At 30.6% G+C, this 13770-nt stretch overlaps 1 protein-coding gene across 1 annotated transcript; it reads left to right on the plus strand.

Moving 5' to 3' along the window:
- Nucleotides 1-6656: 6656 nt before the first annotated feature.
- Nucleotides 6657-8781, plus strand: LOC125859432 (dof zinc finger protein DOF5.6-like). The gene is made up of 2 exons (XM_049539183.1): nucleotides 6657-6881; nucleotides 7609-8781. The coding sequence occupies exons 1-2, from the start codon at nucleotides 6831-6833 to the stop codon at nucleotides 8563-8565; spliced, it is 1008 nt and encodes a 335-aa protein (XP_049395140.1). The 5' UTR covers nucleotides 6657-6830; the 3' UTR covers nucleotides 8566-8781.
- The last annotated feature ends 4989 nt before the right edge of the window (nucleotides 8782-13770 follow it).

Here is a 13770-nt window from a genome sequence, read left to right on the forward strand (position 1 = left end):
ATCATGAGATCGAATCAGCGTAAAATCGCATGTCCAAACGCTGATTCCATCTCACGATACCATATTATGATATCGCATGGCCAAACGCCAACTTAATCTACCATTCGCTAGGAGATTATCAAGTGCAGCCAAATTCGAAAGATTTTAGATTAGAGTTAAAGAGACATGTATTTACTATTTGCTGGGAGATTATTAAGTGTGGGTGCTATTATATATTAATTATTTTGAGGATTGTGTGGTTTAATAGATATGTAGGAATATTTGTCTACTTATATATATTGTTTTTCCAAATAATTATCCCCTTTATCTTAGCTATCACCGTTTGAAATGGGCCTAGCTCATATCTCATATCTGATCCATTCTAAACATATGGACGGGCTATGACTTGTGAAGGAATTAACGGAGTGTCCTGATTTATCAGTAACATGTATTAAGGTTATGTTACTATAAAACTATATATATTTTTCGATCTCAATTTAGGTGGTACAATTTAAAATTTTGAGATTCAAACTTCTAATTTTTAATCGTGAATTCGAATTTAAACGTCTTAAGTTTTTTTTATTAAATTTATATAGTTAAAAACTATGTAAAAAGATATTATAAATCATAATAATTAACATTTTAAAAATATTTGAAATAAATTTTAGTAAAAAAAAGAAAACCTTGCAATTCATTCCAACGGTACCACATACATTAAAAAGAAGGAAGTATAGGTTATTGTAGTAGGAAAAAAAAGACAGAGAGAGAAATATATAGCATGAAAAATGAAGATTTTTATAGGCTAAGCTCGTATATGTTATTTCAAAGTACGAAAATACAATTTTATATCAGGACTCAAATCTCGTGTTTAAAAGAAGATCAGGCTTTGAGGTATGGACTATATTTAACAATAATAACATATATAAGTGCAATTTTATGAATAAATTTTTTGGAAGATGGATCTTATCTTTATTTATTTTTGGGTAGAGTTAAACTGTTTTCGATAGATTCTTAATTAAAAAAGCAAAGTATGCGAAAAAGGATGGCAAGAAGAAAATTAAATTAAATGATAGTAACAAAATATCAAGGTATAAAGTAAAATGGAGCAACACATAGCGAAAAAACATTGAAGAAAACAAAATTATGCGATTAGTACTAATCAAGACAAGAGGATATTAAGCCAACCCATTGCCTCACCTAACTGGCGATTATACTCGGCTATCTATTAACTTTCTAGTCTAATTCTTCACCTCTATATATACATTCTTATCTAGGTCATGTCTTCAATAAGTCGAAGGAGTGTCATATATATCATGTCTAATCACCCCAGCATATTTATTTTTTGGACCTACCTCTACCTCTACCTCTACATCTACACACACCCTAATTGGTGCATTTGCACACATCCTTTTCACTTTTCCAAACTATCTTAGCCTCATTTCTATCGTCTTGTCCTTCACATATGCCATTCTATCCTGCCCCATATAACTTTGTTGCTCATGATCATGTCTCTCCTACAGTGTTCACACATCCATCTGAACATCCTTTGGTATATTCATCTTTAATTTTGAACTAAATGTTATTGACTTGTCAACACTTTATATTTGCTCATACGATAGAGTATTGGTCTAATAACCTCTCTATAAACATGAGCTAGATTCCTTCAGAGTTCAATAAGTTTCAACTATTCTTACACTCGATAACGCAAACACTCTTTTCGTCCAAGTCCAAGACTAGTATGAAGTATGAATGATAATAATTAAATAATCATAATGAAATGTAAAAGGGAATTGGGTAGGGCAAAGAACGTGGTCCTATCCAAAACTGTCCCTATTCTTTTTTAGATTCGCATGAGCTACACTGCACGATCACAAGTTCAAAGCTAAAAAGACAAGCATGATGTAATGATGAGTGCATACGAGGCGGAGCTAGGTGTTCGGACGAATTTTCTAGATTCTGTATTTGTATTAAAAGATTAAATAAATATATATATATGTATATTAACTTGTGAACTCCTAATAGAATTGATCGACAACTCAGTGAAAATGTCTTTACCACTAGTGGTCCCACTATCAATCTTTTGTCCTAAAATTTAGAATCTCCAAACTCATAATCTTGACTCCGTCTCTAAGTGTGCATACACATATAACATATCCATAATATTGAGATGGTCCTTATATTCATAATAATAATTGCCATGCACATATCTAAGTCATGACAACCTTGCAATCCAATATTATTCTCTCTTATCTTTTTCAATTTACCATGCAACGAGACAATCTTGCATGGGAAGAAAGGCAAGATGAAATCATTTCATTTTAAAGTTTTCGCAGATCGACTTTTGAGCAGTGGGCACACTTACTCAAAACGAATCAAAGTTTAATGCATCATCATGAAATTAAAATAGAGTACTACTATCTATATATTTACATACAGATTGATAGGCCAGCTGTGCCCTTCGTTATCGATTGAGAATATTTTACAGCTTCAGTATCAAGATTGTTCAGAATTTACAAACAGCATAACTTTTTGAAATTTAAGAAAATTATTACTGTAGGTGGAAGCGGGAGATTTAAGAAACTGAGATTCAAGAAAAAGTTAACATGTTTTTTCTGTCTTAACCTTTGTAGTAAAGGAAGGAATGAGAAGCAAACGCATATAATATTTGAACGTACGATGGTATAAAGGAAGTATTATTCTTCAAATTAAAGCGAAAAGATGCATTTACAGAGTTAAACCTTATAATTAAAACACTTCCACCAGCGTATTGACGATTTTTTTTTAAGTGTGACGTAAATAAGACTTTTGAATCTTGTGGTTTTAAACTAAAAATATGTGAAATATATCCAAATGACCCTTTAATTTTGTGGTCATAATTAAATATGTCACCTGAAATTCTTTTTTAAACAGAGTAAAAATGAGTTATCAAAAAAAGAAAAGAGATATTTTTTTTTAAACAGACTAAAAAGGAGTTATCAAAAAAGAAAGGAGACATTCTTTTTGAAACACACTAATGAAAAGTAAAACGAACGAATCAAATCGAAAAAAAAACAAAACATACTTTTTATTTGTTTTTCAAATCTCAACAAGCCTCTTCACGTGTATGCTTAGTTTTTTTTCTTAATGAGTCAAGGATATGGTGATGATCAAATTTGAACTCATAATCTCTGTCATGTTAAAGAACGGTAAATTTTCATGGGATAATTTATTTTGACATCACTATTTAATTTGTATCCAATTATTAAAATTGCTGCACATATACCCTTTTCAGACACATGATGTCTGAAGTTAGGTTGACAAAATCAACTTTAAACAGAATGTACTAAGTTACATATGAGTGAAGTCCATGTATTTCTACTTACAATTGAGACAAAAAAGGACTAAATTCAACCATATGTTTTTGAACTTCGATCATATGAAACATCTAACGTGATGTTACATACCTGAAGTAGAACTTTATCAAAACTAACTCCGGTCATCATACGTATGAAGTTGTCATGAAGTGGGTAAACATATAAAAATTATAAAAAAGAAACACATGACAAGTCAAATGGAGACGTCAAAATCAAATATCCGTATAGATACCACAATTTAAATGACCACGTCAAAATCAAGTATCGCTGTGCTATTACCAAAAGAATGTGACATACTGGCTATTATATAAAATATTAAGCTTTTCGAGAGATTTCATTTTGTTTTATTTAATAATGTTTAACGTGATTTGTGGTACTTATTAACAAATGTTACAATCCACTAGCTAGTAAGTAACTTTAGTACATAAGGATTAAAGAGTATTAATCCTTTTTGTAGATCCAAGAGGAAATTCTGCCCATTTAGTTGCCTTTTTTTTTTCCTTCGTTCAAATGATGTATCTATCTTTTTCCCTTTCTTTACATTAATTAATATTTTGGTATAAATTCAAAACTAGACACCTAGCTAGAATTATTAGTAATCCTGGTCCTACGTAAAACCCCAATTTAATTATGTAAAATGCTCAAACAATCAACAATCCCATCATTTTCGTTATTTGTTTCTTCTTGCTCTAGCTTTCACGTTGGAGGAATTGAGACAAGAAAAAAAAGAGTATACGACAGGAAACAGAAAAGGAAAAATCATTAACTAAATTAATGATTGTGTCTCAATTCAGAAAATAAAATGGTACTAATTCGTACTATATAGTAAGTAATGAAATGAAAATGAATGCCTTATGATTATAATAAAGCACTCTATTTTATCTCAAGTTANTTTGAAGAAATAGACACACGAAGTAGCCTAAGGGGGTTCGACATCTACTATATATACATAAAAAAATATTTTAACCATGTAAAAATAATATAATTTTCTGCCGAAGGGGGGTCGGATGACCCCCCTAAAGATAGGGTGGCTCCGCCACTGACTCCCTCTGATCCATTTTACTTGTCATCTTTACTAAAAATAGACGATTCAAAATAATTGTCACTTTAAAAATCAAGGTATAATTAGTAAGGATGTTTTACCCTTGGTCATAAATATGAAAATATATTAATTTGGTGCAAAAAAAGGGTATTGAATTAATAGGAGCAAGTATCCTCTAGTTAATATTTTTTTAAAAAAAGGGTGTACAAAATAAAACACGACAAGTAAATAAACCAAAGGAAGCACTAAAACTAAATGAAAAAAATACTACAATAATTAATTTGTCTTGAAAAATTAAGATTATAAATAATTTGAGACGAAAGGACTATATTTTTCTCGGGGTACAATTTTGAAATTTGAATCAATCTAATGATTGATCTTGATAATAGAAGATCATTATGGTCACAAAAAAACTATCAGGTGTACCGTCTAATATTTTACAGAGACATTTTTTTCTTTTTAATCAACTTTATAATAGGAGTAATTTTCTTTGTACTTTGAACATTGTTAAGTATTCGAGGCGTGTCTGTAACGTTAACTAAAGATGACTAATTTATCCTTTTTAAGATTTAACTTTGGTCCTCTCTTCTTAGGCTTTAGGATTTTCTTTTACTTTTTGGAAGTTTGATTCACTAAAGTGAAGGAACCCTTCTTGGAATTTGACCGTATTTTTTTTAAATTGTTTTTTTCATTTTCCTTTTAATACAAAGTTATGATGAATTTTGGCCCGGAAAAAGCGGGAGAAAGGTTATATTTGAGAAAATTATTATTTTTTCCTTCAAAATGTGGTAAAAGGATGATTATTCTATCTTTTTGTATTTTATTTTGCAGAAGAAGAAAGCTACATTAATAAGTATTTCTTTAATTTCTTCCTTTGGTAAATGATTAATTGACAAAAAAGAAGAATTAAGGCATTGCAAACTTTTTTTTTTGTTTTGTGTATTTTTACAGTAGACATTTTTATTTTTATACAAAAAATATTTTAATCGTAAAAGAACAAGAGATCTTATTTCCTTAAACTTATAAGTATAAATATGGCAACATGTCACAGTGTAAATGAATGGAGCCGTCTGTTTGTGTAGAATTTTGGACATATATAAACAAGTAGTAAACAACTTTCATATAGGACATATATAAACAAGTAGTAAAATTTTTAGTAATAACAATAATATCAATATAATTTCATAAGTGAAGTTTAAAAAATATAAAATATTTATAATTTTCACCTCTACATTTTTTAGACAAATTATTTGTGAAATTAACTAAGCGATATATGAATTGATCTAGATCTAGACGACAACAACCATTCTTCGAATTTCAATTTACCTTTCAAATGGTATAGAACTACTCACATCTAAGTTAAATAGTAAAAACAGTAGACAAATACAATTTTTTTGTTCACTCATGTTCGATGTTCACATTGAAATTCCAACTAAATTTAGGGATCATGCACTGCAAGAATCAAGACCCATTTGAGAGTGGCGGCGTAACGTTTCAAATATGATTTTTTTCATACCTAAAACTCAAATCCAAGACTTTTGATTAAAGATGAAACAATTCCACATATACCAAACAATGTGTTAATATAACAAACATTTACATATACCACTAACATAATATATTTAGCAAGCCACGTGGTGAATAGATGAGTGGACACGTCATTGATAATAGAATTTATACCTTGCTTGTAAGAAGAGTAGGAAAGGGGTCCATAAATGTCTCACCCCACATTCAAAAGCGGGTCCACAAATGGAGTGCTCTTTCGGTTTATCCGCTCATTTTGCTAAGTGGGCCCAAAATATGGTCTTTATCGACGACCCAAATATTCGCCCCTCCAACTACTTGTCACGTCAGACATAGACTCATCTGACGTACAAAAAAATCGTATCAGAATCACCGGCTCACATTCCCGCAACTAAATATCAACAAAATCTCAGCCGTCCAACCGCAATTCTCTAATGTAACCTTAGCTAAAATGTACGTTGATCTCACAAATAAAGTATAGTCTAAGGAGTATGAAGCGTAAGAAATGTAATTACTAAATACATATACTAGTGTCTTGAACTAATCACATAAGTTGATGTATTGGCAAAAGTGGTATAGTTGCCACCGACGATATATAGTATGAAAAAATTTAAGCACTAATTATTATGTAATTTTATTAGTAATAATAATAATAAACAGCAAATGAGGTGCAAGTTGTACACCCCACAGCAGGCCCCACGGGGTGCCTTTTTCTTCCTTCTTATTCACAATCTCAGCACCCATTTTCATTCAGCTGCATACATACTTCTCTCTCACTACCAATTAAAGTCTATAATCCACTTATAAGAATATTTAAAAGAGTCGAAGCAAGGAAGAAGAAACTGAGCAAATATTAACTGTTGTGTTACATTTAGAAAAAAAATTGCATAGATATTGTAGCGATAGCTCTGGCAATTGAAAAGAACTAATTAATGGGGATTACTTCTCTACAAGTTTGCATGGATTCATCTGACTGGTTACAGGTATGTTGAATTTTTGTCAATTCCATCGCACATTTATTTTCTTAAAGTTCAATTAAGGATTATATTAATTAGTAGCTACTCCCTCCGAGCAGATGGAGATGTAGCAAGCAAGATTCATACAAATGTATAAAAATTTCCTTACTGAAAAAACGAGAAACTTCTAACACTTAAATTTCTCAATTTTTAAGTACTGTTAAATAATATCTTGTTGCCACACTGTATACTTAGATAACATTAACAAATAATTAAAAAAATGTTCAGTATTTCTTTAATATTTGTGTCCAATTAAAAATTGTCAAATCAATGAAAATGAAGGGAGCAACGTCCATGATTGTCCAACACGAATCTACAAATCATTCTTCACAAAATCTTTGTAGGTCCTTGGGAATGCTACAACTTTAGGCTCTAGCATTATCATGACTTCTAAATTTTGGTTTGGAACATCTTTTACCTCGTCTCAATTTATGAGACACGTTTTCTTTTCTTTAGTTTGTATAGAAAACAATTTAACTCTGAAATTGTTATTTATAGTCATACACTTGTCTAAGATTTATTAAGTCATAGCTTTTAAAAAATTATAAGAAGTCAAATAATGTCACCTAAATTAATAGACGAAAATAGAGGACAAAAGAATGTCCTTAAGGGTACCATGGAACAGTTGATAAGAGTTAACTCTGACATCATGTCCCTACACTGATATATGCTTTACTTGTTTAATTTATGTCAGGGCACAATTCACGAGGATTGTGCAGCAGGAGGAGGAGGCATGGATTCTTCTTCTTCACCATCTGGTGGTGATCACATTAACAATCTAATGACATGTTCAAGGCCCATAATAGTAGACCAAAGAAGACTAAGACCACCTCATGACCATTCCATCAAATGTCCTCGTTGCGACTCTACCCATACCAAATTCTGTTACTACAACAATTACAGTCTCACTCAACCTAGATACTTCTGCAAGACTTGTCGTAGGTACTGGACTAAAGGCGGCACGTTAAGAAACATCCCTGTTGGTGGTGGCTGCCGCAAGAACAAAAAAGTTTCATCCAAAAAATCATCTACTAATACTAATGAAAGTACACCTTTATCTACTACTACTACTAATAATAATAATAACAACATTCCAGAAATGCCCTTTCCTCATCACTTCATGAGTAGTACTAACTTTGGGCATCATGGTAATTTCATGCTAGAAAATCAAGCACCAATTATTGATTTCATGGAAAGTAAGTACGAGGCTTTAGTGGGGAGTAGTAGTACTACTACTAATTCAAGATTAAACCAAGATTTATTTCTTGGGAATTGTGATAATAATAATATTGGAATGATGATGATGAGTGGTAATAGTAGTACTACTGGATTTGTTCATGATAATAATATTGTTGCCACAAATTATCCATTTGGAATAACGAGTACTATGGATAATATTGGGAACAATTTTGGAATGTTGTTACCATATGAAAATCATCATCATCATCATCATGAGGAAGTACAAAATATTAATGCAGTTGATGTGAAGCCAAATCCCAAAATTTTGTCATTGGAATGGCATGATGATCAATTAGGTGGCAACAAAGAATCGTCATTTGGGTATTATTCTGGTAATGGCGGCCTAGGATCTTGGACGGGTTTGATGAATGGTAATTGTTATGGATCATCAGCAACAAATCCTTTAGTTTGAAAATTAATTAAGTTTAGGGTTTCATGTTAATGCTATGAGTGCAAGTTAAAGAGTATTTACCTGTTCTTAAATTTTGCATAAACTCCTTTTTGGAGTGAAAAGTGTGTTTGCTCTCTCTAACTTTTTATCCATGTTGAGGACTTTTGGTGTGAAGACGATATATTGTAAGAGTCCAGAGATTTTACTATTAAAATTTGCTTTTTAGTTATTCTCAAATCTTTATTTTGTTGGGCTGGAAGGTATTCATAGTTGTTGCCTTTTTGGCTTGTAAATTTGTTTCAGATATATATTATATATATATATCCGCAAAGTTTAGTTTAATGTTTTCTTAGTTATGTTTTATGTGATAGTCTTTCTTTCTTATAATATTATAATATTTGTCTGATTCAAAAAGTTAAGATACACTATGATATTAGAAAACAATTTAACTATAAATTTCTCAGTTTATTATAATTGTAAAAAAAAGAAAAAAGACGACACTTTAAAAATCACAAATTTCAAAAATATTCTTCTTCTCTTGAACGTTATGCCTACGCGAGTTACGTAAATTGAAATGTGAAACAGGTGTGTAACTGTGTATAGTATCCTTTCCTCCGGTATTCTTCATTTTAAATTATTTGAATTTGATTTTGTTGGAGCTTCATTGTTTTTTTTTTCTTAAAAAAACCAGTCCACTTTGATTATTCATATATAAAAAGTATAATTTAACTAAGTTTGATATCCCAATTTTTGTACATGATCATTGATAAAAATAAATAAACTACTAATCGTATCCTAACTTAATTGGGAGGGGCTCAAATAAGTATAAACAAGCTCAGGGATGTCTATAAGAAATGTTGTGAGGTTTGATAGGTCTATAATTAATACATGTTGTATGATATTTTTTTAAATAAGTTGATCAATTTTTGAAAATGATTTAGTCATACACGAATGAGATTAAAAAAAAAACTAGCGTTGTGCATGTATGACATGTGTGCTTGAATTTGTTTTATCAAAAAAAAGTTTTTTGTTTTTTGAATTTCAACAATCCAATATCCACTTCGAGAAATCTTAGTAGCCTAATTAGTTGACTATCTAAACTTTTACTTTGTTCCGGAGAGTTCAATTCCCCCACTTTGTGATTTCCTTCCCTGTTCCCCCTACCCCCAATTTGTGAAGAGTTTTTATATAATTATCCCTCATGTTTTAGAAGAGATATTCTCTATAAATAGCAAACATAATAGACATAATAAAGCTCTGTAGCTATAGTTTCGATAATTGCGCTCCATAGCTATAGTTTCGTTTGCTATGAATACAACAGTTTGTATATTTCTGCCTCATTTGTATATTTTGCTTGCGAATATACAAATAGGGTAAGTATATACAAATTATGTATTTATACGTTTAAGAATTTTCCAGAACTCCACTTGTATATTTCACTTGCCAATATACAAATAGGATAATTTATAGTATGAATTTTTCATAATCGTATACAAATAATTAGGGTAAGCATATACAAAATTCTGAATTTATACAATCAAGAATCGAATTATACAAATTCTGAATATATACAAATCATGCGAATAGCAAATATTAAAAAAACTATAGCCGCGAATTACAATTTTCTTAAACTATAACTATAATATTTAATATAGGCTAAATGTTTGTTATTCTGCTTAATTTTCTCATTTGAGGACTCTATAATGACTTGCGCTATAAGGGGAGGGACAAAAGCCCACCACAATAATGCACAAATCAGTGAATCACAATTTAGACCATTGATTTTTAGCCCAGTAACCACTCTCTCAAGGCCCAGATATCTCTTTCATATTTGTGAAGCATTTGGTCCAATCCAATTTTTTAAGGCCCAGATCTTTAAGAAGCTTTGGGTCCTAGCCCAGCATTGGCAACGGACTTATATCCTAAGTTGCTCGGACTCTCCGAAAATGATGCCGTACTTGTGTCGGATTCTTCAAAAATACACTAGCGGCGGATTCTTCAAAAATACACTATTTTTGAAGGATCCAACACGCACCCATCGACATTTTGGAAGAGTCCGAGCAACATAGCTTATATCCATTCTTCTTCTTTAACAAACTGTTGAAACTTTACAATCTCAAGTTATACACATTATATAGATGAAAGCAAAGTGAGAACTTTAAACGAAAAATCTGAAATTACGAACTATTATTTGATTTTTTTTTTTTTTTTGGTATCTTTAAAAAACTTTTCAGGTTTTCGATTTGCCTAGATAACTAAAGATATCGAATTTAGCATTTTTGCCTAGAATCTGTAACATGGCCAACCAACCCAAATGGAGGGGTTGCTCGGTTGGTAAACATCTTCTACTTCCAATTCTAAAATTGTGGGTTCTAATTAGCAAAAAAGCAAAAAGGTGGAAACTCCTACGGAGGAATTGTGAAAAAAACATGAAGTAAAATAAACCTGGAAGTTAATTTGGGCCAATTTGGAGAAATATTGCTTATTTTGATCAATAAAAAACATAGCTTTCATGTGAAATTTCTTCCTAATCTACTTTTAAACATCTTTTCCCCATTTATAAAGAAGAAGAAAACAATATATTTTGACTTGTTAGGTATTTAAATTTCTTAAAAATATGAAAACATGAAAAAAATTATTTTGAATTGGATTGATTGAATTAATAATTTTTTACTTTCTTAAATTTTATTTCAAGTCAAAACCAGATAAATAAATTGAAACAGAGAGAAAGTATAGTTTAAATCCAAGTTCACCATTTCATCATGACTCAATAAAATCTTTTGAGTCATGATCCATTTTTTGATTCTAACTCATTTTAAAACTCTCAAATATGAGACTGTCCACCTTTAATATTCACTAACATTAGTTTAAGATTAAACTTTTTTTAATAATATAAGTCCAAACAAAAAGGAAAGATATGGACCATTAGACAAAAAAAAAGTGTAAACGAACTGATAAGCTAGTTGTCATTTGCATGCCATACATCACAGGCTTTTAAAAAAAATATATTATTAGATGGTTATTGATCCAAAGCATATGGCATTGATGATCCAAAACAGCTTTAATCCAAATCTCTTCATCACGCACACTTATTATTGTCTTTTCCCTTTTTAAGATATTTTGTCAGAATAATAGTTAAGCTGTTTTTTATTTTGTTTCCCAGGTGTTCGTAGCCCGCATTAGAGCCCCGATTAAATCTGAATCGTACATTGCAGGATATGTCATTCTGGGGTGATGCTTCCAACAAAAATTTCTCTATACTTAGGGCTTAAACTCGAGACCACTGATTAAGGATGGAGCAGTTTCACCATTGTACCACAACCCAGATCGGTTAATTATTTATAAGTAATGAAGAAAAAACACTAAAAGTTCCTTTATAAGTCAACCTCAAAGGCTCAGACCTAATAAAGTCGCCTGGCGCGCGTTGTGGTCTACTTGCATTATAATTCATCTTTACAACTCATAATATTTACTTTCTGCAGTTAATTAAACATACACAAATTTTAAAGTACAGTACATATATAAGTTATAACCATGCTTATTAATTAGAAGTAAATATTAATTAGTGAAAATAATAAAGCAAAGCAAGTAGGATTACTTAGCTAGCTAGTAGTAATTTTTCTTTAGCAGACTTTCCAGCTTTTACACTATCCATTCCCTTTTTCTCTTTCGGCAAAGCATGTCCTCCGCTCTCAAGTGCTTTGTCTTCGGGGCGGAGTTATAATATTAGGTATCGAGTAGAAGTTAGATCAGCGGAATACTTGAAAAGTTAAACTATACATATATATAATGTCAATCTTTTCATATAGTAGATGTTAAACTTTCTTAGTGAAAAATATTGCCTTTGCCATTTGTTAGGTATGGATTCAAACAAACCCAACTTTTTTTTGCTTAGACCTTATATCTGTATTAGAAAATCTGTTAAATATACATAAATGTATTTAGCTGCAAATTCAATAATTAAAATTAGCTATGAGACGTTCAATGTGGTAAATTTAAAATCCATAAACTTTAAATCGAGCTATGAGACGTTCAATCTCTTGTCCATTTGGAAGTTTCTTTACTTTTTGATTGAAGGAACTTGATGTTAAAGGATATGACTTGGGAAGTTTAATTTGACAAATAAAAAACCCTTCATCATTAAATAAAGCAAGATTCCATACTTGTGATCATGTACCTTCCATTATGTCACACATATGTATAGTAATATCTCGTGCATAAAAGCTAGGAGTATATATTAATTGGAGCTCCTAATTTTCAACCCACCAAATCTTTCTTTCCTTTCATGCCCTTTGATTTTCATGTGTCTCGACCAATCTTTAACAATTGAATAATGTTGAAATATAATTAATTAATACAAATAAGTTTTTAATAACTTAAATTTTTAGATGAAATGGTCACACACATGATATCTAAACAACCAGAGGTCATAATATTTTGACATTTTCTATCGGCAATTCTAGTATTTTTAATAGTGAAATATGACTTTTTATGATGATTAAAGACACCATAGAAAGTAGAAAAATCCTCAACGTTTTTTTGATCACTTGAATATAGTCACCATTACAACTATTATCTTTATAGCAATATTATTGTGGTATCACAAAAACCCTTGTTGTGGTGATTAAAGGAGTCACCCAAGTATAAAATCGTCACAAAATATAAATCTCACTTCTTGTCGTGATATATACATGAGAATTTTATACAAATTACAGTGTTAAAAGCTAATTATTATATCCTATTCCTACTTTTTCTCAAAATTACAAAAATCTCTTAAATTTGATGGAATCTGAATACATCCCAAACGTCTTGATATACATTGCATCTCGGTTTCGGATACATCGCTCAATGTCTCGATTCATTTCTTTTCGGTTTCGGATACATTACTCAACGTCCTGATACATCCCGATACATCCCGTAAAGTGATGTACCCGAGAATGATAGAGAGTATAAATTTTTGTAATTTTTTCAAATGGTAAGAAATTCTAAAAAATATGATAAAATAAATTGTGTATTTATGTAGTTTTTCCCATATATATTGCCGACATCATTCAATTGTTTAGATCATATATACGATTTGGTCCGAGTGAAAACAAGTCAAGTCACTTTATATGATGCCACTCAATAATGTTAATTAATAGTATTTGACCCTTCAATAATTGTCTTTATTCAATGTGTTAAATCTGTAAAAAGACATAATGATAATTGAAAGTTTTAGCTAAATAT

Source organism: Solanum stenotomum, chromosome 3 (assembly GCF_019186545.1).
Source record: "Solanum stenotomum isolate F172 chromosome 3, ASM1918654v1, whole genome shotgun sequence".
NCBI classification, from domain to species: domain Eukaryota; kingdom Viridiplantae; phylum Streptophyta; class Magnoliopsida; order Solanales; family Solanaceae; genus Solanum; species Solanum stenotomum.